The 27384-nt window shown below is 39.2% G+C and overlaps 1 protein-coding gene across 1 annotated transcript; it reads left to right on the plus strand.

Annotated features, from left to right (window-relative positions):
• The first annotated feature begins 1005 nt into the window (after positions 1-1005).
• LOC137271734 (uncharacterized) lies at positions 1006-27384 on the plus strand. The gene is made up of 16 exons (XM_067804144.1): positions 1006-1145; positions 1280-1422; positions 2376-2492; positions 3659-3772; positions 4805-4957; positions 6155-6363; positions 7261-7419; positions 9091-9310; positions 18937-19132; positions 19249-19391; positions 20346-20462; positions 21684-21797; positions 22820-22972; positions 24170-24378; positions 25277-25435; positions 27136-27384. The coding sequence occupies exons 1-16, from the start codon at positions 1006-1008 to the stop codon at positions 27382-27384; spliced, it is 2595 nt and encodes an 864-aa protein (XP_067660245.1).

A 27384-nucleotide genomic window follows, 5' to 3' on the forward strand; every position in this document is an offset into this window, starting at 1 on the left:
CGTTGATCTCCACAGCATTAAACTGGAGGGTCAACACACACCCTAATGAAATCTGTGTATACATCTATGAATCAGGCTGGAAGGTCAACTCACAGTCTAATGAAATCTGTGTATACATCTATGAATGAGACTGGAAGGTCAACTCACAGTCTAATGAAATCTGTGTATACATCTATGAATCAGGCTGGAAGGTCAACTCACAGTCTAATGATGTCCATGTGTATCTCCACTGTGAATGAGTGAGTTTAAATTTATCGTCACATCGGCTGTATTTACAGCCACGCACGAGAACAGTTAATTGTTATGCAACATAAACTAATGGTTAATTATAAGAATCTGTCAACGAAGGACAGTAAAACAACTAGAGTATCACCGATACGAATTTAAACTATGACTAGTAATTTAACATTAACTCTAAAAGCTTTTAACTATTAACAACAATACAACATGAAAACAGGCTATAGATTGCCAACAACTGAAGGTAGATCATCACAGTAAGGACTATTTACTTCCTGCAATGATCCTGCTGGATATATATATATATATATATATATATATATATATATATATATATATATATATATATATATATATATATATATATATATATATATATATATATATATATATATATATATATATATATATAATGTGTGTGTGTGTATATATATAAACCCAGCCATACATAAAATCTACAATATTGTACTATTTCCAAAGTGGAGAGTTTTAAATTACATTGAATGTTTACCTACCGTACCTCCACAGAAAGAAATTGGCTTTGTATATAGCCATATAATGAAACTGGATGGTCAAGTCACAACCTAATGTTGTCTCCACAGCATGAAACTGGATGGTCAACTCACAGCTTAATGATAGTCATGTTTATCTCCACAGAATGGAACTGGAAGTTCAGCTCACAGCCTAATGATAGTCATGTTTATGTCCACAGCATGGAACTGGAAGGTCAACTCTCAGCCTAATGATAGTCATGTTTATGTCCACAGAATGGAACTGGAAGGTGTAAATGGAGCTGTAGGATACGGGGCAGACATACGAGATGAATTTTCCCTGCAGAAAGGCGAGACATTTCTCAACCATGGATCATTTGGTGCTGTTCCTAAGTGTGTCCAACAAGTGCGACGAAGGTAAACCGCAGCGGATTACTGTTTGTGGAATGCCAGGAGTGTGACCAGGCACCATGTTACTCAATTTTGTTTATTAACATGAATGAAAATATGATCAGTGTTGCAAACTCCCAGTCATCTTTTGATGACTGCAGGTTCCTCGATGAGATGGAGAGACACCCGGATGACTGGTACAGGAGGAATGTCTACACGTATTGGCAGGAATCACAGAAGGCAGCAGCAGACTTCTTGCATTGTGAGCAGCAGGATCTGGTGTTTGTGGAGAATACGACCACAGGTAGCAGTTGTAATGAATTTGCAAATGAGCAAGATGGCATGTAACAGGAAATACAGAGCCAAAAAAATATACAACATTCGTCAAGGCAACAAGTTGCACTTTTAATGTCCAGTTACAACGCTGATACAACACAAAATATAACTATGCATATATACCATCCATTTTAATTTAGAAACCAGTACCTACCTAGAAACTGATTGGTGTACATGGTTGAACTGATGAAGCACACGAGCAAAGGAAGTAATATTGTGTTTTTTTTCTATTTTGTAATGAGTCAGTGGCCTGTATGTCAACCGAAATATAGGCTATTTATCAGACAGATTGGGTGTGTTTCAGGGATTTCTGTTTCTGAACTATCTCACTTGTGGGTAATTTAGATTCTCGTAGAGAGTGGGCTCGAGTCCATGACCACACCCAGCATGTTTCAAGGTTTTTCAGCACCATGTTTGTTTCACTGAAGTTAATTCTTCATCATGATCCGATAAAATCATTACGGTTTCAGTTTGGCTTTTAGTTAATGTTGTTTCGCAGGTGTGGGCGGTTTGGGAGGTTCTTGGATGGGTGGCCCATGTAGAGCATGCTTAAACGTTGTTTACTCTGGGTATCCGGACGTGACGTCTGGGATAGTGATTGGGTTCCCCAGCCTGGGTTTTGAGTATTTTTAGTCACCCATCCTTCTGCATTCCTCAGCGATTCTAAACCACGTGGTATCTGCTTGGACAAAGGACATTTATCTAAATGTCCACCTTGTTCCCCGTGCAGTTAATGTTTATCCAGTAAAGCGATACAGTAAAGTGGCTGTTCACCTTTTAAACGTAGGTCACGACCTGCAATTCAGCAAACACGGAAATCTTGCAGAAATTATTTTAAAAATATAGGCACATTTGGACATAAGTGGAATTTTGTAAATGCAAATTCAATGCTTCATGACAACATGCTACATTTTATGACAGGTATAAACACGGTGCTGAAGTGTTGTCCTTACAAACCAGGGGATATTCTGATGTACACAACTCTGACATTTAGGTCAGTCGCCTATGGCTGCCAAGTCACAGCGGATCTCTTTAAGGGTGAGTCAGTTAAAATCTTTGACGGGCATTTATAAGTGGACCATATATACTACAAACAAAAGGTTTGGGAACACCTTAAAATTTTATAAACTTAAACGTGGTGAGGCCATTTATATACCCTAAGGTAAATGCAACTTTTGGTGTGCTAAATGGACACTACAAACGACATGTTAGAACATGCATTAAGGCAAATGATTCCATAGTTGTTGAGTTTGAAAATGCACATTGTCAAAAACAGCGAAAAACAAGGGTGCTGAACGTGCCCATTAAGTACACAAAAGTTACATTTACTTTAGGGTATAAACGACCTCACAACGTTTAAGTTTATACAAGACCAGAAAATGTTAGGGTGTTCCCATAGTTTTTACTCGCAGTATATATTAAAAAAATCAAGATTTAGCCTAAGGGATGTCAGCTTCTTTACTGTGAATAACACGGAGAGTATGCTTGGTCCTTCATCATTTTCTCCTTTCTCAATACCTCAAAACGTCGTGTTGTTCACCACAAAGAAGTAGATAACCATGAATCTTGCTTTTCGTAACACTGAGTGAGGTGGTATTGGAACGTGGATGCACAACTTGTTGATGTGGTGCCGATACTCATATTATTCCTTTATTAAATGTATTGTTTAATAAATTGGCTAAACAACAAACAAACAAATAAACAATCATGTCAGGAATGCAATTGTACATGCGTGGAGAAAACAAGTTTATTTGAGTTAGCCATGTCAATATGGAATTATACGTACTCACGAGCCAACACACACACACACACACACACACACACACACACACACACACACAGAGACACTATATATATATATATATATATATATATATATATATATATATATATATATATATATATATATATATATATATATGTATGTATGTATGTATGTATGTATGTATGTGTGTGTGTGTGTGTGTGTGTGTGTGTGTGTGTGTGTGTGTGTGTGAGTTGTTATATTTATGTAGTGGCTTGAGTGTAGGTGTAATTCCGAATTGTGAGAAAAACAATTCGCAACCTGTAAAGCAAAACACACACAATGCTGCGTGTGAAAATATACAGCAGAACGATTTCAGAAATAATTCTATGGAGACGTCTTGTAGAAAAGTGAATGTGCTAACAGTAGGTGACATTGATTGGATTATTTTGATTCCCAGGAGTTCAAATAATTGAGATGGAGATAAAATTTCCGATATCTAGTGAGGATGAGATTTGCGAGAAATATGAAGACTTTTTCAAATCCCACCCCAGCACCAAAATTGCAATCATAGGTGAGTATTTGTTCAGCATACCAATAACCGTTCCGACCGGGAGTAGAATTTGTTTTCTACAACCCATTGAACCCACGGGAAACAGCTTTTGTGACAAATTCTCGTTGGATTTAATTTAATGACATCAACAAGATTTTTAAAATTTTTAAACATTTGTTTACCCAGTATTCCGGGACTCAGAAACAATTTTTCAATACTTTATGTGTGAAAGGAATGTGACACCATATATGAACCATGTACCAGTATTAAAATGCATTCCGTCCTGAGCCCGTGAAGATCCAGATTAGAATCGGTAACCCATATTTGTCGTCAGATTCATTGGCTTAGCTGACACTTATCATCATACCCAAATTGTGTATATCATTCGTACGCTGTTAATTGCCTGGTCCAAACTCCGTTATTTACGGACTGCTGTCACGTAGCTGGACTATTGCTGAGTGCGGCGTAAAACACTAACCAACTAACCAACTAGTGTACCTATAACAAATAATAGTCCTCAGTATAATATGAGTGTGTCTCGATGACAAAACCTAGGAATGTCTGCTTCAGAGGCACATGTTCCACAGCCCCCATAGCAACGCACTTTAAACTGTGAATAACGATGTGTTGACGTGTACTAGCGTAATCTCAAATCGCCGTCATGATATAAAGCCATACTGTCTCAGTGTTTCACTGTATATAGACATTGTGAGCAGTTGGCCGCCCCCAAAAAACTGGTTTGGCCGAACCGCAGCACTAACCGCAACCACCTGAAATATCGGAGTGCGGCGAAATGCTCCACTCGTTTAATAGTGAACACATTTCGATTCTACCACACACATAATGCAAAGAAAATCTAGGGCTCCGTGTTACGAACCGCTGGTAAAACTACTATGAAACAGTTATGAGAGTGTTAGCTCTACGACTATTCTTGGAACAGGAACCTGTTTAGCATCTTTGCATCTTTTCAGTATCTTCTTAATATCCACATTTTGTTGGATAACGCAGATATCGTTTTATGTTTGTACTGATCTCAAACCTATTATATGTCAGATGCCATCACCAGTCCCTCAGCTGTAGTAATGCCGTTGAAGCGTCTCGTCGATCTGTGTCACAAGTATGGCGTTATGGCAGTTGTAGACGGTTCACATGCTGTTGGTACCCTTCCCGTCAATCTCACCAAACTCGGCGCCGACGTATTTACTGGTAATTAGTATGTCACATATTACGATTGAGAATTTTTATTATTTGTTTTTTTGTATTCGTTAAAGTCAGTAGATACAAATATACACAATGCTCAATGCAGCAGGATTAGTACACAATAGAACAGAAGTGCACATGAGTAGGCATTACATGTACACATACTGGAAATTTTATTTATATTACGCCGGGAGTGGTGACCGTTTTCTCTCAAATTGTGATATATTTTTGTTCAGATTGGCATTAAACTTTTGAAAGTTTAACGCAATACCTGATACACGGATGTAAGTTTTACCAATATATGGTTCATTAGGTCGGTATTATGTCCTCATGTTAAGATTGTATATTTTGTCAGGGTAAAATTTTCTGATGATTTATCTTGAATAGGCTCTTTCAGTTTCAACCACAATGTTTTCACATATTCACATTCCTAAAACACGTATATCAAATCTTCTGACATTAAATTGGAAAATGAGCAAAGTTCATTACACACTAATTTCACTGTCTGTAATTTAGTATCATTTTTACATCTATATTTTTGAAAATATGTTCCCATGGAGTTGCAACATCAGAGATATTAAAATGATAATAAGAATCACATCTGAGTCTACCCACTAAAGGCACATCTGTGGGTCAGGCTTGACATATGTACCTAATTTGATGCATTTAGCAGGTATAGTTTGGAAGATCTGTTCCGGACAAGATGACATCCTATAGTCACAGCCTAAGTTATGTTTCCATGATAGAAAGGTAAAAAAATATAATTCATATCTGGGTCTAACCATCAAATGGCACATTTGGGTCATGCTTGATACGTGTCTCAAGACTGATAAAACTTGTATGAATAGTTCAGGAGATCTACTCCGGACAATAGACACCTTCATAGCCACAGCCGATAAGTTACGTTTCGAAACGTTTACATTTTGGAAAACGCAAAATTACGATTTGTATCTCGGTCTGAAACCCATAAGCACCATCTAGGGATCAGTCTTGACAATTGTACAAAGTTTGATGAAGATAACGTGTAAATAATCGAGTCTGGACCACACAATCTAGTGATTATCGATCTGGAATACATGTCGCCCGATCCCGTTGGAATCTTTTTACGGCAAACATGGGATGCTGAAGACCAGTTCTAAACAGGATCTTCAGTAATGCCCATTTCTGCACTCTTGGGAGATATAATGTTTATTTCTTATACAGGCAGTTTCCACAAATGGCTGTTCACTCCCAGGGGGTGTGCAATGTTATACGTGAAGCGAGAACATCATACCTGGGTTCGCCCGCTTGTAACATCCTGGTTCCACGGACAGTCTCTAGAGAAGCAATTCTTCCTAACTGCTACTGCAGACCACACGCCATTTACATCTGCCAAATATGCACTTGAATTCTACCAGCGGATTGGAGGAATGGTAACTAACAGCAGCTGGGTGGCTGAATGTTGTAGAGTTTTGTTTCCAGAATGACATCATGTAGAACTCAATAGCTCGCTTCTGACTATCCAAACCCTCCGACACGTCCTTCAAATGTTTCTAACATTACCCGCCCTTGACTTCCATAAACGTTTTACCAGTCAAAGGAATCAGGAAAAGAGAACTGATGAGCGAAAAACAATAATAATTAATTTTAGGATTTTTCGGCTCGTCAGGAAATATTAAAGATTGCATTTGTCAGAATCATCGTCATATTCAGTGAGACAGATCACCAAGTTGTTGAGATCGGAAACCCAACATCTTTCCTGGTGTCATGCATTCTGGTGTTGAGAAGCATCAAACTGGTTGGTTAAGTCAAGGGTGAGTGACCTATTGGGAGAACCACGAGAATGACCAGGGTATTTGAAATGTGAAGTGTGGAGATATAGCAGATGACAGAACTTTTATGATAAAGACCGAACCAATATAAACGGAATACTTGCTTCTTGATTTGGATGAACTGCATGTATGTAAATGTGTTGAATACTTAGTACGTAATAATAATATGGATGATGATGATGATGTCCGCCTCTCTATAGTGGGCCAAGAAGAGGAATTGTATTTCCAAGACTAGGCATACCGGGTTATCCAGAAGGCTGCACATTCTCCGGGAAGTTCTTGGTGGGTTGTACTAGGCGGCGTTTCCTGGGAGAGGTCCCATTCGCTGTCTGGGCTGCGAGTAGAGGGAATAAGGACACTGACCTAATGATGGACCTCACCAGCCTGACTGTAACACTCTCAGCTGCAGTTTTTATCTTAATCTGTAAAAGCATATGACAGACTATCATGTTTTACAGAGTTTCTCAAAGATTGCTTGCAACAGGCTGATTGTTTCAGGATAAGATCATCAGCTACTCATCCAATCTCGTCACAGAGGCACATCAGTATATTCTGAAGAAGCTCCAAGCAGAGCCATTACAGATACCTCAAAGTATGGAGTCTCCCACAATGAGGGTGATCCGACTGCCAGACTTGCCTCAGTACCCCTGCACAAAGGTATGTACCAAGTATTCGTCACTTACATGACAGAGTTGCAAGTAAACGTAGATGAGAGGTATGAACCCTGTATCGTGTGTTCATTGAAATGACAGACTGGTTTCAGTTAAATCGTTTTACATCTGCACCTTGATTCTGACTAGTACTTAAACTTTGATCACTCTCTCGTGATTTCGGTGAATTGTCTAGAGAGGACACTCATTTCTGTATTAGAAAACTCTGAATCACCCTCAAATCTGGACTGACAAGCCAAATAGACGTAAGCGATGTTTGGTTTAATTGCGTATAATTTACTGATGCTTACTTGAGTGTCACACTTCTTTCGCATTAGACCTAACCACGACTTGTATTCTGAGCATGGGATCAGAAAAGGTGTCACAGAGTTCTTTAGTGCTGCCTTATCAGCAGAATCGGCCATTTTGTCATGGATGGTTAACCAACAGAGGACGATGTCGAATTGACCAGGGCCAGATCACAAAGCAATTCAATTATTTCGATTAAAAGTGGAGGTTTACTGGATAATAAGCTTTTAATAGCCTGACGACAAGGGAGGTTTTCAGAAAATATGATAAATTACTGATATCTTGGACTTTCTTGAACATATTACGAGTTGTTAATATGACCGCTGTTTCTGCCGTGAAGAAGGTGAGAGACTAAGTAAGCATGTCGCAGTCAACGTGAATTCAACTTGTTACCTACAAAATGTTTTCGTAAAATAGACGGATAATCTCGATTTAACACTCTGCCAGGTATGTTTGGATGCCACAGGTTTAATGACATAAGCTGTGTTTGTGTCAGAAAGTTTTTTTACCTGTATGTGGGCGCTCTTGCAAAAGAAACATATGTAGTCCTTCTAAATTTATTTTGTGGTTATATTCCGTTTATATTGGACGCTATGTCGCTTTGATTTGATAAACGAAGGATGAAACTACCGATTCAATAAAGTCAACCGAAGCCATTCTTCATCTTAATCGTTAAGCTGGTTGGCTGGATGTTGCTTAACATCACACTCAGCAGTATTCCAGCTACATAGATGGGTTTGGTACAGACAGTCAAGTGATCAACATCGTGAACATCGATTTGTGGTCCGATGACTCGTGTCAACCATGTCAACGAGGATGACCATCCGATCCCGTTAGTCGTCTACTACGACAAGCATAGGTCGCTGAAGACCGTTTCTAACCCTGATCATCTCAGGTCTTAGTGGCCGAATTTAGAATTTAATGTTATGGAGATCGAAGATAAAACAAAAAACCTACCAACCAACCAAACAAAGAAAAACAACAACAAAAAAACAACCCCCCCAAAAAAAAAAAAAAAAAAAAAACAAACAAAAAAACCAAACAAAAAAAACCCAAATAAAACAAAGAAAACAAGAAACAATCAGTTAGTAAAACATTATCAGGAGTTATTGTTTAGGATGTATATGATCATATCATCTCCTTTGATACAACTATGTTGCACAATTTGCCGTTTTCTCTAGGGACATAGACCGTTTTCTCTAGGCACATAGGCCGTTTTCTCTAGACACATAGGCCTTTTTCTCTAGGCAGACTGGCCGTTTCTCTGGGTTCGGAGCCCGTTATCTCCCGCGCCTTAGTGGTCGAATTACAAATTCAGCATTAACTGATGTCCAAAAAAAGCATAAACGTCATGTCATCTACATTACAGGAAGGATCTATCGCATTTCACACTGACATGCGCAACAAGTACAACATCCAGTGTGCCATCGTATTGATCCAGGATCATCTGTATCTCCGCATCAGTACCCAGGTGTACAACACCATGGAGGAGTACAAGCGACTGGCAGACTGTCTCCTGGAAGTCATTCAAAGTAGCAGAAATCCCTATACGAACCAGTTATGGCCTCACAAGTCCGAACATACCACGTGTAATTTCAGTAATGTTCAAACGATTTGAGGAGTTGCATCTTCAGCTTTGGATGCGTTTGGCTTGGTTGTTGCTTCCTTCAGCACCCACAATGCTGCAGCTATATGGTGGCGGTCTGTAAATAATCGAAATAGTCAACATTATGTCCATCGACTCATGCAATTAGGACACGATGGCATGTCAACCTAGACAGTGAGCCTAACCACCCGACGTTCACTTACGACAAGCATGGTTTGCTTAAGAGCAATTGTAACCCGGATCTTCACAGGCTGCATTTTGAGAATAAAACAGTTTGGCACCTTCTTGTTTTTGTAAATATTTATTGAAAATGTGATTCCGGTTTTAGGCGGTTTGAATATCAAAACCAGACAACAGTTCTAAATAACAACTGTGATCATTACAATATGTTTTCGAAAAAAGTCCCGTTTTGTAGTAATGTGTTTTGTGTCTCTTTCTTTTGATCTTCTACTGTTTCACAAGCAGATTTCTGCAGAAGCAACCTCTATTTTCATCAACAAGTTTTACATTCCGAACCTTACAGCCGTTACCGATACATCCTATTCTTCGATAATGTCCGTCAGTATCGCATTTCATATCCAAAAGCTTAATGTTGTCATACTTACGTCCAAAGCATTGTGTCCAGGAGGGATCGTTGTGCTGCATGGTGACATATATCTCTCTACCTTAGTACACGATTTGCATCACAAATACGTTTGTTGTGGGTTAACACTTTTACTCAAGAGTTGCAGTTCCATACACCGCCCCACGTTATAATGGGACAGCGTTGTCGTCGGACACGCCATCATACCACTGACCTCTATGCTCTGTCCAGTGCCATTGCACACGCCTGACGTCAAAAGACAGCTTGACTCCTCTCGTCACCTTTAAGGTCGCTGAAAAAACTGTTCTGCCACATACCTCTGACAAGACTATTTGACAGGGTTCGACAGGTCTGTTGATACTCAGACAAACGACATGTTTACCATGACATTCTGCGCGAGTGCAGACTTTCACCTTACTACAAGACTCTATCCCGATATTGTATTGTGGGATCTTGCAAGGCTGTTTGTTCCGTCATTGACATTCTACCCGTTTGCCATGACATTCTGCCCGTGTGCGGTATGTTTCAACGTTTAATTGGCTAAACACCTTTAAGGAGCTACTTTGTTGCATAAATATAAATATGTATAGAAATATACATAAATGTTCATTTTCGCCCCGTTTATGCTATGACAATCCGTTGGTCTGTATATTTTGTTGCAGGGATACCTGAATGAAATCTCCTGTCAGACCATGCAATAGACCATGCTGTATGCATTGTCCTGCCACGGTTATGATATTTGGTACAGTGTATGTGGGAGTATGTATCAGCCTTGTGAACTTAAAGAGGAAATGTTATCATGAGCTATGATTATATTCTAGAATGTTTTCGCATTACGCTCTTAAAGATCTCAACTGTGGCTGAGGAAAATGATCGATAACCGGAAACATGGTCGATGAGGAAAATTAGAATGATTACCGATATGAAAACTCTATACTATCGAGAGAAACTATTGTGATAAAATTCAAATAGACAATACACGCATAATGAATAAATTTTAATGGGCTGGGGTTGTTTTTTTGTTATTAATGGGCTGCTTTTAAAGTATATTCAGGACGTGAGTTGCTCGTAATCCAAACAGGCCTGTGATGTGAAATGTTTGATTTCTTTCAGATTATTTGCGGTATTTGTCAGGTACTTTTATATTCGTCGCAAATCCATCGATGTTTAGTTCATGATTTTGATGTCCTTGATCTCTAAAATAAACCTCTATCAAACGTATTCTCGGTGCTTTCAATGGCATTTCCAGGTCTCGTTCAGTTCTAATTCAGGAAACGTTGTCAGTGGAAGGAAAATGACTATTTGACCTGTGGATACTGAACACAAATTCCGATTTTGATACACATGAATCTTTGCCACATTTGTTTGCTGTCCTAAGGTAGCGTCTAAGCAGACGAACACGTTACTGTCTAGTACATAAAACCGCCAAGCTAGTAAGCGAAGACACTACACGTTCCAAATTGACAGTTATGTCATATTTTATTATCATATTCAGTGATGGCAAGACAAAGTCGTATCAATCTTCAAAACAAATAAAATGATTAAAATCCAAGCGCAGAACACTCTGAGATTGTATCAGATTTGAGGGATATTACCAGAAACAGTGTCCCTTAAGACCAATAGTGACGTCACTGTCCGTGTATAATATGTGATTCGACCTGCATCATTAGTCCTTTTTGTATATGCAGTGCTGAGTGATTGTTCCAGATTTTAGGAAGCAAGTAAAACATGAAGTGTAATTGGAGGATTATGCTATGTTGAGTCGGTCTGTAAATGTTGAATGGTCTGAGTGATCACAGTAGTCTGAGTCCTGTTCCGGAGATGGGTCACTCTTATCCTTCTGGCGTTGTAGCGCGTGGACGTTATGCAAGTGGTCGACTGGAAACGTCACTATTGTTCAGACAATGCCATCTCAACGTTTTAACAGTGTTTAAAAGGTGGTAATGGAAAATGAGATAGTCCTCCACTGAAAGGCGTAAAGTAGCACACAAAACAAACAAACAAACAAAATAAAAAGCAAACAAAAGAAAACCCGTCGTACTAAGAACGGGACATCAAACACCTGCACAAAGAATTCCAAAGATTCAAGGGATCATCAACAACTGTACATGCGTTGCCAGGTTGCAAACACGCTCCACTTGCGAGCACGTTGTTTATTTTGAATGTTTGAGACCCTCAGATCTCAGACCCAAATGAGAATTGGTCTTCAGCAGTCCATGTTTGTCTTAGGAGCGGATTAATGGGATCGGGTGGTATCCCCATTATCTAGAGTGATGCTCATACTGTTGGTCCATAGAGGCCATGTCCACAGATTTTTCAACAACACGTTGAAATGCAATGCCACATACCCAAGAAGTAGAACGCCGTATACGTACGTTGCAGTCAATGAAGACGTCAAACTACCTCAGACAACCAATCTAATGTCAGATAACAGACAAACTGTCCGTCTTCTAGACAGGAGTATGAACCAACAGACGCTCTCTTATGATTGGATGGCTACACTGTGATTTCTAATGTTAACCAAATATAATGTTGATTGTTAAAGATAACTTCATGTTGTTGGGTTAAAGTAACCCAGGCTTTTGCATTAACAGCGTGGGACAATTACAGACACTGATTCTCGCACTCGGCAATAGTCGAGCTACATGAATGCTGTCTGTACCAGACAGTTCAGCGGTCAACAGCATGATCATTGATCCACGCAGCTGGGATACCATAACGTGTCAACCAGGTCAGACCTTTATTCGCTTCTTACGACAAGCATGAGTTAGTGAAGACCAATTTTAATCCGGATCTGGAGGTGTGTAGCTTTAACACAATTAAGAAATGTATAGTAAATGTGTTGTGGCATTTACCCAAACTGTTCGTGGTACTTAATAACATTGATGTAGTACGGTATTTATGTAATACGTTGAAGATATTTGTTATCACAATCAGTGATTTTCTTATGCCATCCATCAAGAATTTCCATTCTAACTTCATACTGTAGGTGAAGATAGTTCCTGGTACCCTGAAGCCATAATCAAGAAAGTAACAACATACTACAATGATTTAAGTCCACACTTCTGTGGCGTACTGCGTTAATCAACACCAAAACATCAGCTTGATTCCATGGTTTGTTTGTAATGAAACATTTTAGAAAGACATACAGCTAGCTGTAACAGAGCAGCAATATTGCAATACTAGTAGATAGTATAGAAAATACAAGTTAAGGTTTCACAGTAAGTTTCTTACCCCATTAATATTCTTTATAAGAGATTCAAGTTTCGTTCCCCATGTATAATTGTTTTTCAAATTAGTTCACCCATTCAGCCAAGAGAGTCACGTATAGTTCCCCAAGTAGCACATGTCAACACATCTTAAGTTTTCAATTCCACTGCCCAACAGCAGAATTCAGTCCTGATGTGAAGGGTGAAATTAAGATTGAATATTACATGATAGTTTCTTAAACAACATTTAACTGATCATCATAAAATTGGTTTCAGATCCTGTTTGGTACATAGGTTTTAGAACCATGTGTGGTATTTATGGTTTTTGCGCTTTATTAACCCTACTTCGAGTTATTTTATTGCTCATTCTCATTTGAACACAAACGGACTGTGATTTGATGTTCTTGTTACATGCTGTGATATGTGTTCCCACAAAGTCATCAGTTTGACACTTGGGGATATATGAGAGTGTGATTTAATATTTTTGATCTTTACAATTCTTTCCGTCATGAACAAAGTGAGTGTGAGAGTGAGTTAACACCATATTCAACGTCTACAATATTCCAGTTATATGCACAGGAACCCGTTATCGCTCTGTAGGTTAAACATAGCTAGACTATAGATCCACATGCATATCATATATATATCCATAGGCTTGGGTGTAGATATGTCTGTGTTTAACCTACAAATATCGCCATTAACGGGTCCCTGTGATTACATGTGTTAGTATATGTTGCGAAAGCCAAGTGACATATACGTTTATCATCAGGAAGTACTTTTCGGTTCGTTCGATGAGGTCTGTGTAATTCAGTTGTCTTGTCGGTCTAGACCTGGCAGTTGTTACCTGTCAGATTTGGCGGGTAGGTTGATCCTGTGCCAGCACACCCGGCCTCGACCACACCCGGAAACATAGACGAGCATAGTCGGCCAATCCAACATAACAAGTGCAGAAGCACTCACTTCACAGCTGATAGCACGTTTGCTTTGTCATTAGTGCTGTGATAGAATTATGTCATCGGATGAAATATGTACCATACACTTGTGCAGGCTGAGCAAAAGCTTCGGTGAATGTAATTTTCTACCTACCTCTAATTTTTGACGTGACGTACTGCAGAAATGTTTGAGTGCAATCTGCTGCCACATCAACGAAATCCCAGTCAAGAAAGGTCGGACCAGACCGGGTAATACTAAAAATGGATTGCAAAATATTGAAACGAAAGCTGCGCATCTGGGTACATGCACGGGGATGATATACATATTTCACTCGGTGCCATATCGAAAGTTCAGCATATGAATGATATTCGTTATTTCTTAAAATATTTTCTAATGCGATTGCTTTACCAGTCCACGCCTGCATTCTGCGTGGAGTGAATGAGTGAGTCTGCATGGTTTTACGCCGCCTTTACCAACATTGCAGCAATATTACCGGAAATGTGAAGTATTGTGAGGTTAAAAAGTTGTAGATAGGTAGATGTAATAAGAATCTATACCCTCCATGAAACATTCGTAGCGTTTAAGATGCTTTTGACATCCTGAGCCAAGTCGGACCGAACACTGATCAAGGGTTTCGCCGTGCTCAACATATTTGCTTGAAATACTTCCGATGTGGTCGCTAAAGGTTGGTGATTGTATAGATATAATTTCATTCTACATCAGTGAGCAAAACTTTTAATGAAATAGCACTGACGTACGGGTGGTGTCCCAAATGTGGTCGGTCTCACCTGGACAATTATAAAAATGAAACTGTTTTTATGTTTTAAGTTTCTACATATTATCTGTCAAGTTCAAGCAAATTCTTTTTCCATGTTCCAGTCTCACGATCCCCATTTTGTTTGACCTTTTATCTTGGTACCCCTAAAAGGGGCAAAATCGGCAATAAATGCATCGCTAACTTCAGGAAACACATGAAAGAAACATGTGTGTTTGAGATAAGCAGAAGTCCTCTAGAATCAAACGTAGAAATTAAAGTGCATAAAAATGCAATGTCAAACTACAATCGCTTTTTAAAGTGGCTGCTCAAGGATGCTTACTGACAGAGCTAATATTGAAGAAACTACCCACACTCATTTTCAGATAACGTAATCGACAGGATTTATTTTAATGTTTTCACTTATTCATGCATGATGCGATGTTTCGAGCGAAATACTGAATGGTCGCACAAGAGTCAGCTCTCAACATACTGTAAACAGTACCAGTGTATGGACAATATGTTCGATGGTCTATATCGACTAACGAATATCGACTGATTGGTTTGCTACATTTCACACGATTCTATGTGCCGATATTAGTGTCGGTCTCATAATATCTCACGGTACTTTGTTTCCAGGTTTTTCTTATAACCAGGTGAAAAAAAAACCTTGTTCCAAAAACTGTTGACAAGTGGCATTGTATCCTCTTTGACATTATAACCAGGGTATTAACTTGTAAAACGTCAGTGACCAATGAAATATTCCACAAAGACAAATGGCGTCAGCAGCACTGTGTCATCATCTGACATGAACAGCGTCCAGGCGTTAACATTTGTAACCTGCACATGCTATTAAAGTTACATAAACTAAAAACAATTATTCGAACTGATGAATATCAAATGGTTTAGGTATAACGTTTCTGCTTGTCGTAACAGATGCTCGTCAGTTGAGTTACTATGCTTCGAAAGGTGTTGTATTCACATTAGCATCAGGCAAATGCAGTCTTACTTGTCAGATGAGATGAAGGAGTTAGAATCAGCTTCGTTTGCGTGGATCAGTTCGTAAGAGGCCACTAACGGGTGGTCAGGGATGCTGGCCTGGTTAACATGTACCATGGTATTCGAATTGTATAAATTGATGCTTATGCAATACATCACGGGATTGTCTGGCCCAGACTAGATTATTTACAATATTTTGGTGGAATATTGGTAGTGTGCGGCGTAAGACTAACCTCATTCACACCTGTCTCTGCTTGTCAAGTATACGTGGAAGTGGAGGGAGGAAATGTGGGGAATCTTTTAAATCGAGCATATATTTGATAAGACACCGCTAATTATTTACCACACAGCCTAAATTTGTTGTAAGAGGTATAAGACTGCCCGTGTTGAGCTCTGGGCGCTATACATTGGTTTGGTATGATCATAAAAATGTGCTTATCCATCCATACTTTTGTGCAATATGTTTCTGATTACTTCATTATACGATATTGTATTTGAACACATTTGTTTGTATATCGTCCTATTGCATTATTCTATTACACTTTCAGAAACACGTGTGGTGTTGTGTTTCATTATCGTGGGGTTGTCAGTGGAAGGATACTGGAAAGACCAAAACACTATTTGGAACAAAACTATTTACAGGTCACATTTTGCCTGTGTTTGTTTGGCACATGCTAAGGCAGAATCTAAGCAGATAAACCTGTCACTGTCTTCTGGTCACCAGATCTGAACTGTTCCTTAGCAACCCATGTTTGTCGTAAGAGGCAACTAACGGGATCGGGTGGTCAGGCTCGCTGACGTGGTTGACACGTTATCGTAAAACCACTTGCTGTTGATCACAGGGTGTCTCGTTCAGATTCGATTATTTACAGACCGCTGCCATATAGCTGGAATATTGCCAAGTGCGGCTTTAAACAACAAACGCGAATACGCTTCTCAACCCATGATAAAACCGAAAGACAGAACAAATAAAATGAATCGATAGTTTCATTTTCTATTACAGAATATATAAAGAATGCATTCGTGCACAACATGCAGGGCCCAAGGTATAGTCAACTGGACGTGAGTTCTCACAAATGAGGAACGTTTTTGATAATATCTCCTGTTGAGTTTTTTTCATCTGGGTTTGACTAATGCAGTATTCATGTAATTCTATTGTTCATAATGCTACAATCGTATAGGTTAATTGTGTTTTTAACGGATTATGCTTTGTGCCGTTCACTCCGTTACAGATACGCGCGTATGAATATTAAGTGGATGTGTAAATGTGAAAATGATAAAACAGAGCACTTAACACCTGCTTCCACACAAACAGGAGATTCAGGACTTCGAGCTGGCTGTTGGGAATTTTAGACTGGCATTGCAGATAACCAGAAGGAAACCACACTGTTGGAAAACTTCCCTTTGGAGGCAGGTCGAGTTCTTTTTCATAATATGAAAACTGGATGCATCCGAGTCACAGTTATTGCCGATTCAAATCTTTATTCTCTAATCCGAGTGCTTTTTCTTCTAGGTGAACAAATGACAAGCTTTACATGTGTTTATGACGTGTGTTTTGTGTGGATCAGAATATTTTTCATCATTTATAAATGGTGATGTTATTGTCAGAATTGTAACAACTGACTGCTTATTTATTTTTCTAGATGTGGAAATGATTTTCCCCTACAGTTTACTTCTAGGATATTTCACGTGTCTGTTGAAATATATGCAGATAAACTGAGATATATGCACTCGTATAGAAGTAGTGAAAACCTATTTCATCACGAGATGGTAGTATGAAATAGTCTATTTAATATATGCCTCCAACGTTTGTGTTACGAGATAAATACAATGCGTATGTGTTCATTGAAATAGGGTGGATGTAAACAACAAACAAGTAAACTATCTTCTCAGCGCCAACCCAAGGGCTCTGTCTCTCCCAGTATAGAGTTAAAACAGGACAAACCAGACAAGAAGAAGCGTAAAAGGCGAAAAATAAGGAAAAGGTGTGACGGTGACTTCTGATCCGTCTTCATCTGGTACTTGGAGAAGATGATTGTGTCGAGACAAACCCAGGTTCATCTGGATCCTGCACAACACACGAATCGAAATCAGTCAACCGGTGACCGGGCCTGAAACTGGATCGATACAGACATTGACAACTGAAAGTAAAGCCACTAAGCTTATGGTCATTTTGAAAAACGTAAAATCTACCAGTTGGAATCCAAGTAATAGACGTTCGTTGATACGGTGACAAGAGATTTTCAAGAGTGTCTCGGCTCACTGCTGCACGAAAACCAGCTATTGAAACGTTTCTATCTAGTTTGGAGGAGAAAGTAGAGACTCTAGAACTGGAAGGTCAACGGACAACCAGTGTATATCCACGTTGATCTCCACAGCATTAAACTGGAGGGTCAACACACACCCTAATGAAATCTGTGTATACATCTATGAATCAGGCTGGAAGGTCAACACACACCCTAATGAAATCTGTGTATACATCTATGAATCAGACTGGAAGGTCAACTCACAGTCTAATGATGTCCACGTGTATCTCCACTGTGAATGAGTGAGTTTAAATTTATCGTCACATCGGCTGTATTTACAGCCACGCACGAGAACAGTTAATTGTTATACAACATAAACTAATGGTTAATTATAAGAATCTGTCACCGAAGGACAGTAAAACAACTAGAGTATCACCGATACGAATTTAAACTATGACTAGTAATTTAACATTAACTCTAAAAGCTTTTAACTATTAACAACAATACAGCATGAAAACAGGCTCTTGATTGCCAACAACTGAAGGTAGATCATCACAGTAAGGACTATTTACTTCCTGCAATGATCCTGCTGGATATATATATATATATATATATAATATGTATGTATGAATGCATGTATGAATGTGTGTGTGTGTATATATAAACCGAGCCATACATAAAATCTACAATATTGTACTATTTCCAAAGTGGAGAGTTTTAAATTACATTGAATGTTTACCTACCGTACCTCCACAGAAAGAAATTGGCTTTGTCTGTAGCCATATAATGAAACTGGATGGTCAAGTCACAACCTAATGTTGTCTCCACAGCATGAAACTGGATGGTCAACTCACAGCTTGATGATGGTCATGTTTATGTCCACAGCATGGAACTGGAAGGTCAACTCACAGCCTAATGATAGTAATGTTTATGTCCACAGAATGGAACTGGAAGGTGTAAATGAAGCTGTAGGATACGGGGCAGACATACGAAATGAATTTCCCCTGCAGAAAGGCGAGACATTTCTCAACCATGGATCATTTGGTGCTGTTCCTAAGTGTGTCCAACAAGTGCGACGAAGGTAAACTGCAGCGGATTACTGTTTGTGGAGTGCCAGGAGTGTGACCAGGCACCATGTTACTCAATTTTGTTTATTAACATAACTGAAAATTGTGATCAGTGCTTTGATGACTGCAGGTTCCTGGATGAGATGGAGAGACACCCGGATGACTGGTACAGGAGGAATGTCTACACGTATTGGCAGGAATCACAGAAGGCAGCAGCAGACTTCTTGCATTGTGAGCAGCAGGATCTGGTGTTTGTGGAGAATACGACCACAGGTAGCAGTTGTAATGAATTTGCAAATGAGCAAGATGGCATGTAACAGGAAATACAGAGCCAAAAAATATACAACATTCGTCAAGGCAACAAGTTGCACTTTTAATGTCCAGTTACATCGCTGATACAACATCGCTGATAATTATGCATATATACCATCCATTTTAATTTAGAAACCAGTACCTACCTAGAAACTGATTGTTGTACATGGTTGAACTGATGGAAGCACACGAGCAAAGGAAGTAATATGGTGTTTTTTTTTCTACTTTGTAATGAGTCAGTGGCCTGTATGTCAATCGAAATATAGGCTATTTATCAGACAGATTGGGTGTGTTTCAGGGATTTCTGTTTCTGAACTATCTCACTTGTGGGTAATTTAGATTCTCGTAGAGAGTGGGCTCGAGTCCATGACCACACCCAGCATGTTTCAAGGTTTTTCAGCACCATGTTTGTTTCACTGAAGTTAATTCTTCATCATGATCCGATAAAATCATTACGGTTTCAGTTTGGCTTTTATTTAATGTTGTTTCGCAGGTGTGGGCGGTTTGGGAGGTTCTTGGATGGGTGGCCCATGTAGAGCATGCTTAAACATTGATTACTCTGGGTATCCGGACGTGACGTCTGGGATAGTGATTGGGTTCCCCAGCCTGGGTTTTGAGTATTTTTAGTCCCCCATCCTTCTGCATTCCTCAGCGATTCTTAACCATGTGGTATCTGCTTGGACAAAGGACATTTATCTAAATGTCCACCTTGTTCCCCGTGCAGTTAATGTTTATCCAATAAAGTGATACAGTAAAGTGGCTGTTCACCTTTTAAACGTAGGTCACGACCTGCAATTCAGCAAACACAGAAATCTTGCAGAAATTATTTGAAAAATATAGGCACATTTTGACATAAGTGGAATTTTGTAAATGCAAATTCAATGCTTCATGACAACATGCTACATTTTATGACAGGTATAAACACGGTGCTGAAGTGTTGTCCTTACAAACCAGGGGATATTCTGATGTACACAACTCTGACATTTAGGTCAGTCGCCTATGGCTGCCAAGTCACAGCGGATCTCTTTAAGGGTGAGTCAGTTAAAATCTTTGACGGGCATTTATAAGTGGACCATATATACTACAAACAAAAGGTTTGGGAACACCTTAAAATTTTATAAACTTAAACGTGGTGAGGCCATTTATATACCCTAAGGTAAATGCAACTTTTTGTGTGCTTAATGGACACTACAAACGACATGTTAGAACATGCATTAAGGCAAATGATTCCATAGTTGTTGAGTTTGAAAATGCACATTGTCAAAAACAGCGAAAAACACGGGTGCTGAACGTGCCCATTATGTACACAAAAGTTACATTTACCTTAGGGTATAAACGACCTCACAACGTTTAAGTTTATACAAGACCAGGAAATTTTAGGGTGTTCCCATAGTTTTTACTCGTAGTATATATTTTAAAAAATCAAGATTTAGGGATGTTAGCTTCTTTACTGTGAATAACACGGAGTGTATGCTTGGTCCTTCATCATTTTCTCCTTTCTCAATACCTCAAAACGTCGTGTTGTTCACCACAAAGAAGTAGATAACCATGAATCTTGCTTTTCGTAACACTGAGTGAGGTGGTATTGGAACGTGGATGCACAACCTGTTCATGTGGTGCCGATACTCATATTATTTCTTTATTAAATGTATTGTTTAATAAATTGGCTAAACAACAAACAAACAAATAAACAATCATGTCAGATCCCACAATGAGCATCTCTCTTTCCCAATATAGAGCTAGGACCGTCCAACAAAGCGAGAATTTTATGATATTGATATGGTGCTCGTTGGGTTTGCTTCTTTAGTGATTAATAAGCGATTAATTTAGGAATGCAATTGTACATGCGTGGAGAAAACAAGTTTATTTGAGTTAGCCATGTCAATATGGAATTATACGTACTCATGAGCCAACAGAGACACACACACAGACACACACACAGAGACACACACACAGACACAATATATATATTGTCTCTCTCTCTCTCTCTCTCTCTCTCTCTCTCTCTGTGTGTGTGTGTGTGTGTGTGAGTTGTTATATTTATGTAGTGACTTGAGTGTTTGTGAGAAAAACAATTCGCAACCTGTAAAGCAAAACACACACAATGCTGCGTGTGAAAATATACAACAGAACGATTTCAGAAATAATTCTATGGAGACGTCTTGTAGAAAAGTGAATGTGCTAACAGTAGGTGACATGGAGAAGTCGGAGAAGCAAACCCACTTTCATTGATTGGATTATTTTTATTCCCAGGAGTTCAAATAATTGAGATGGAGATAAAATTTCCGATATCTAGTGAGGATGAGATTTGCGAGAAATATGAAGACTTTTTCAAATCCCACCCCAGCACCAAAATTGCAATCATAGGTGAGTATTTGTTCAGCATACCAATAACCGTTCCGACCGGGAGTAGCATTTGTTTTCTACAACCCATTCAACCCACGGGAAACAGCTTTTGTGACAACTTCTTGTTGGATTTAATTAAATGACATCAACAAGTTTTAAACATTTGTTTACCGAGTGTTCCGGGACTCAGAAACAATTTTTCAATACTTAATGTTTGTAAGGAATGTGACACCATATATGAACCATGTACCAGTATTAAAATCCTTTCCGTCCTGAGCCCGTGAAGATCCAGATTAGAATCGGTAACCCATATATTTGTCGTCAGATTCATTGGCTTAGCTGACACTTATCATCATACCCAAATTGTGTATATCATTCGTACGCTGTTAATTGCCTGGTCCAAACTCCGTTATTTACGGACTGCTGGCATGTAGCTGGACTACTGCTGAGTGCGGCGTACAACACCAACCAACTAACCAACTAGTGTACCTATAACAAATGATAGTCCTCAGTATAATATGAGTGTGTCTCGATGACAAAACCTAGTAATGTCTGCTTCAGAGGCACATGTTCCACAGCCCCATAGCAACGCACTTTAAACTGTGAATAACGATGTGTTGACGTGTACTAGCGTAATCTCAAATCGCCGTCATGATATAAAGCCATACTGTCTCAGTGGTTCACTGTATATAGACATTGTGAGCAGTTGGCCGCCCCCAAAAAACTGGTTTGGCCGAACCGCAGCACTAACCGCAACCACCTGAAATATCGGAGTGCGGCGAAATGCTCCACTCGTTTAATAGTGAACACATTTCGATTCTACCACACACATAATGCAAAGAAAATCTAGGGCTCCGTGTTACGAACCGCTGGTAAAACTACTATGAAACAGTTATGAGAGTGTTAGCTCTACGACTATTCTTGGAACAGGAACCTGTTTAGCATCTTTGCATCTTTTCAGTATCTTCTTAATATCCACATTTTGTTGGATAACGCAGATATCGTTTTATGTTTGTACTGATCTCAAACCTATTATATGTCAGATGCCATCACCAGTCCCTCAGCTGTAGTAATGCCGTTGAAGCGTCTCGTCGATCTGTGTCACAAGTATGGCGTTATGGCACTTGTAGACGGTTCACATGCTGTTGGTACCCTTCCCGTCAATCTCACCAAACTCGGCGCCGACGTATTTACTGGTAATTAGTATGTCACATATTACGATTGAGAATTTTTATTATTTGTTTTTTTGTATTCGTTAAAGTCAGTAGATACAAATATACACAATGCTCAATGCAGCAGGATTAGTACACAATAGAACAGAAGTGCACATGAGTAGGCATTACATGTACACATACTGGAAATTTTATTTATATTACGCCGGGAGTGGTGACCGTTTTCTCTCAAATTGTGATATATTTTTGTTCAGATTGGCATTAAACTTCTGAAAGTTTAACGCAATACCTGATACACGGATGTAAGTTTTACCAATATATGGTTCATTAGGTCGGTATTATGTCCTCATGTTAAGATTGTATATTTTGTCAGGGTAAAATTTTCTGATGATTTATCTTGAATAGGCTCTTTCAGTTTCAACCACAATGTTTTCACATATTCACATTCCTAAAACACGTATATCAAATCTTCTGACATTAAATTGGAAAATGAGCAAAGTTCATTACACACTAATTTCACTGTCTGTAATTTAGTATCATTTTTACATCTATATTTTTGAAAACATGTTCCCATGGAGTTGCAATATCAGAGATATTAAAATGATAATAAGATTCACATCTGAGTCTACCCCCTAAAGGCACATCTGTGGGTCAGGCTTGACATAAGTACCTAATTTGATGCATTTAGCAGGTATAGTTTGGAAGATCTGTTCCGGACAAGATGACATCCTATAGTCACAGCCTAAGTTATGTTTCCATGATAGAAAGGTAAAAAAATATAATTCATATCTGGGTCTAACCATCAAATGGCACATTTGGGTCATGCTTGATATGTGTCTCAAGACTGATAAAACTTGTATGAATAGTTCAGGAGATCTACTCCGGACAATAGACACCTTCATAGCCACAGCCGATAAGTTACGTTTCGAAACGTTTACATTTTGGAAAACGCAAAATTACGATTTGTATCTCGGTCTGAAACCCATAAGCACCATCTAGGGATCAGTCTTGACAATTGTACAAAGTTTGATGAAGATAACGTGTAAATAATCGAGTCTGGACCACACAATCTAGTGATTATCGATCTGGAATACATGTCGCCCGATCCCGTTGGAATCTTTTTACGGCAAACATGGGATGCTGAAGACCAGTTCTAAACAGGATCTTCAGTAATGCCCATTTCTGCACTCTTGGGAGATATAATGTTTATTTCTTATACAGGCAGTTTCCACAAATGGCTGTTCACTCCCAGGGGGTGTGCAATGTTACACGTGAAGCGAGAACATCATATCTGGGTTCGCCCGCTTGTAACATCCTGGTTCCACGGACAGTCTCTAGAGAAGCAATTCTTCCTAACTGCTACTGCAGACCACACGCCATTTACATCTGCCAAATATGCACTTGAATTCTACCAGCGGATTGGAGGAATGGTAACTAACAGCAGCTGGGTGGCTGAATGTTGTAGAGTTTTGTTTCCAGAATGACATCATGTAGAACTCAATAGCTCGCTTCTGACTATCCAAACCCTCCGACACGTCCTTCAAATGTTTCTAACATTACCCGCCCTTGACTTCCATAAACGTTTTACCAGTCAAAGGAATCAGGAAAAGAGAACTGATGAGCGAAAAACAATAATAATTAATTTTAGGATTTTTCGGCTCGTCAGGAAATATTAAAGATTGCATTTGTCAGAATCATCGTCATATTCAGTGAGACAGATCACCAGGTTGTTGAGATCGGCAACCCAACATTTGTCCTGGTGTCATGCATTCTGGTGTTGAGAAGCATCAAACTGGTCGGTTAAGTCAAGGGTGAGTAACGTATTGGGAGAACCACGGGAATGGCCAGGGTATTTGAAATGTGAAGTGTGGAGATATAGCAGATGACAGAACTTTTATGATAAAGACCGAACCAATGTAAACGGAATACTTGCTTCTTGATTTGGATGAATTGCATGTATGTAAATGTGTTGAATACTTAGTACGTAATAATAATATGGATGATGATGATGATGTCCGCCTCTCTATAGTGGGCCAAGAAGGGGAATTGTATTTCCAAGACTAGGCATACCGGGTTATCCAGAAGGCTGCACATTCTCCGGGAAGTTCTTGGTGGGTTCTACTAGGCAGTGTTTCCTGGGAGAGGTCCCATTCGCTGTCTGGACTGCGAGTAGAGGGGGCAAGGACACTGACATAATGATGGGCCTCACCAGCCTGACTGCAACACTCTCAGCTGCAGTTTTTTTCTTAATCTGTAAAAGTATATGACAGACTATCATGTTTTACAGAGTTTATCAAAGATTGATTGCAAACAGGCTGATTGTTATAGGATAAGATCATCGGCTACTCATCCAATCTCGTCACAGAGGCACATCAGTATATTCTGAAGAAGCTCCAAGCAGAGCCATTACAGATACCTCAAAGTATGGAGTCTCCCACAATGAGGGTGATCCGACTGCCAGACTTGCCTCAGTACCCCTGCACAAAGGTATGTACCAAGTATTCGTCACTTACATGACAGGGTTGCAAGTAAACGTAGATGAGAGGTATGAACCCTGTATCGTGTGTTCATTGAAATGACAGACTGGTTTCAGTTAAATCGTTTTACATGTGCACCTTGATTTTGACTAGTACTTAAACTTTGATCACTCTCTCGTAATTTCGGTAAATTGTCTAGAGAGGACACTCATTTCTGTATTAGAAAACTCTGAATCACCCTCAAATCTGGACTGACAAGCCAAATAGACGTAAGCGATGTTTGGTTTAATTGCGTATAATTTACTGATGCTTACTTGAGTGTCACACTTCTTTCGCATTAGACCTAATCACGACTTGTATTCTGAGCATGGGATCAGAAAAGGTGTCACAGAGTTCTTTAGTGCTGCCTTATCAGCAGAATCGGCCATTTTGTCATGGATGGTTAACCAACAGAGGACGATGTCGAATTGACCAGGGCAAAATCACAAAGCAATTCACTTATTTCGATTAAAAGTGGAGGTTTACTGGATAATAAGCTTTTAATAGCCCGAAGACAAGGGACGTTTTCAGAAAATATGATAAATTACTGATATCTTGGACTTTCTTGAACATATTACGAGTTGTTAATATGACCGCTGTTTCTGCCGTGAAGAAGGTGAGACACTAAGTAAGCATGTCGCAGTCAACGTGAATTCAACTTGTTACCTACAAAATGTTTTCGTAAAATAGACTGAAAATCTCGATTTAACACTCTGTCAGGTATGTTTGGATGCCACAGGCAAGATAAGACAACAAATGAGAAAGGTGTAATGACATAAGCTGTGTTTATGTCAGAAATTTTTTTTACCTGTATGTGGGCGCTCTTGCAAAAGAAACATATGTAGTCCTTCTAAATTTATTTTGTGGTTATATTCCGTTTATATTGGACGCTATGTCGCTTTGATTTGATAAACGAAGGATGAAACTACCGATTCAATAAAGTCAACCGAAGCCATTCTTCATCTTAATCGTTAAGCTGGTTGGCTGGATGTTGCTTAACATCACACTCAGCAGTATTCCAGCTACATAGATGGGTTTGGTACAGACAGTCAAGTGATCAACATCGTGAACATCGATTTGTGGTCCGATGACTCGTGTCAACCATGTCAACGAGGATGACCATCCGATCCCGTTAGTCGTCTACTACGACAAGCATAGGTCGCTGAAGACCGTTTCTAACCCTGATCATCTCAGGTCTTAGTGGCCGAATTTAGAATTTAATGTTATGGAGATCGAAGATAAAACAAAAAACCTACCAACCAACCAAACAAAGAAAAACAACAACAAAAAAACAACCCCCCCCCCAAAAAAAAAACCAAAAAAAAACAAACAAAAAAACCAAACAAAAAAAAACCCAAATAAAACAAAGAAAACAAGAAACAATCAGTTAGTAAAACATTATCAGGAGTTATTGTTTAGGATGTATATGATCATATCATCTCCTTTGATACAACTATGTTGCACAATTTGCCGTTTTCTCTAGGGACATAGACCGTTTTCTCTAGGCACATAGGCCGTTTTCTCTAGACACATAGGCCTTTTTCTCTAGGCAGACTGGCCGTTTCTCTGGGTTCGGAGCCCGTTATCTCCCGCGCCTTAGTGGTCGAATTACAAATTCAGCATTAACTGATGTCCAAAAAAAGCATAAACGTCATGTCATCTACATTACAGGAAGGATCTATCGCATTTCACACTGACATGCGCAACAAGTACAACATCCAGTGTGCCATCGTATTGATCCAGGATCATCTGTATCTCCGCATCAGTACCCAGGTGTACAACACCATGGAGGAGTACAAGCGACTGGCAGACTGTCTCCTGGAAGTCATTCAAAGTAGCAGAAATCCCTATACGAACCAGTTATGGCCTCACAAGTCCGAACATACCACGTGTAATTTCAGTAATGTTCAAACGATTTGA

The sequence above is a fragment of the Haliotis asinina genome, chromosome 2 (assembly GCF_037392515.1).
Source record: "Haliotis asinina isolate JCU_RB_2024 chromosome 2, JCU_Hal_asi_v2, whole genome shotgun sequence".
In the NCBI taxonomy this organism is placed as follows: Eukaryota; Metazoa; Mollusca; class Gastropoda; order Lepetellida; family Haliotidae; genus Haliotis; species Haliotis asinina.

Excerpts from the sequence above, each read along its gene's own strand:
- LOC137271734 (XM_067804144.1), top strand. The coding sequence starts at position 1,006 with ATGGAACTGGAAGGTGTAAATGGAGCTGTAGGATACGGGGCAGACATA. Across the intron at positions 3,773-4,804 it reads CACCAAAATTGCAATCATAG|ATGCCATCACCAGTCCCTCA; the intron begins GTGAGTATTTGT and ends ATTATATGTCAG. Across the intron at positions 24,379-25,276 it reads ACCAGCGGATTGGAGGAATG|GATAAGATCATCGGCTACTC; the intron begins GTAACTAACAGC and ends TGATTGTTATAG.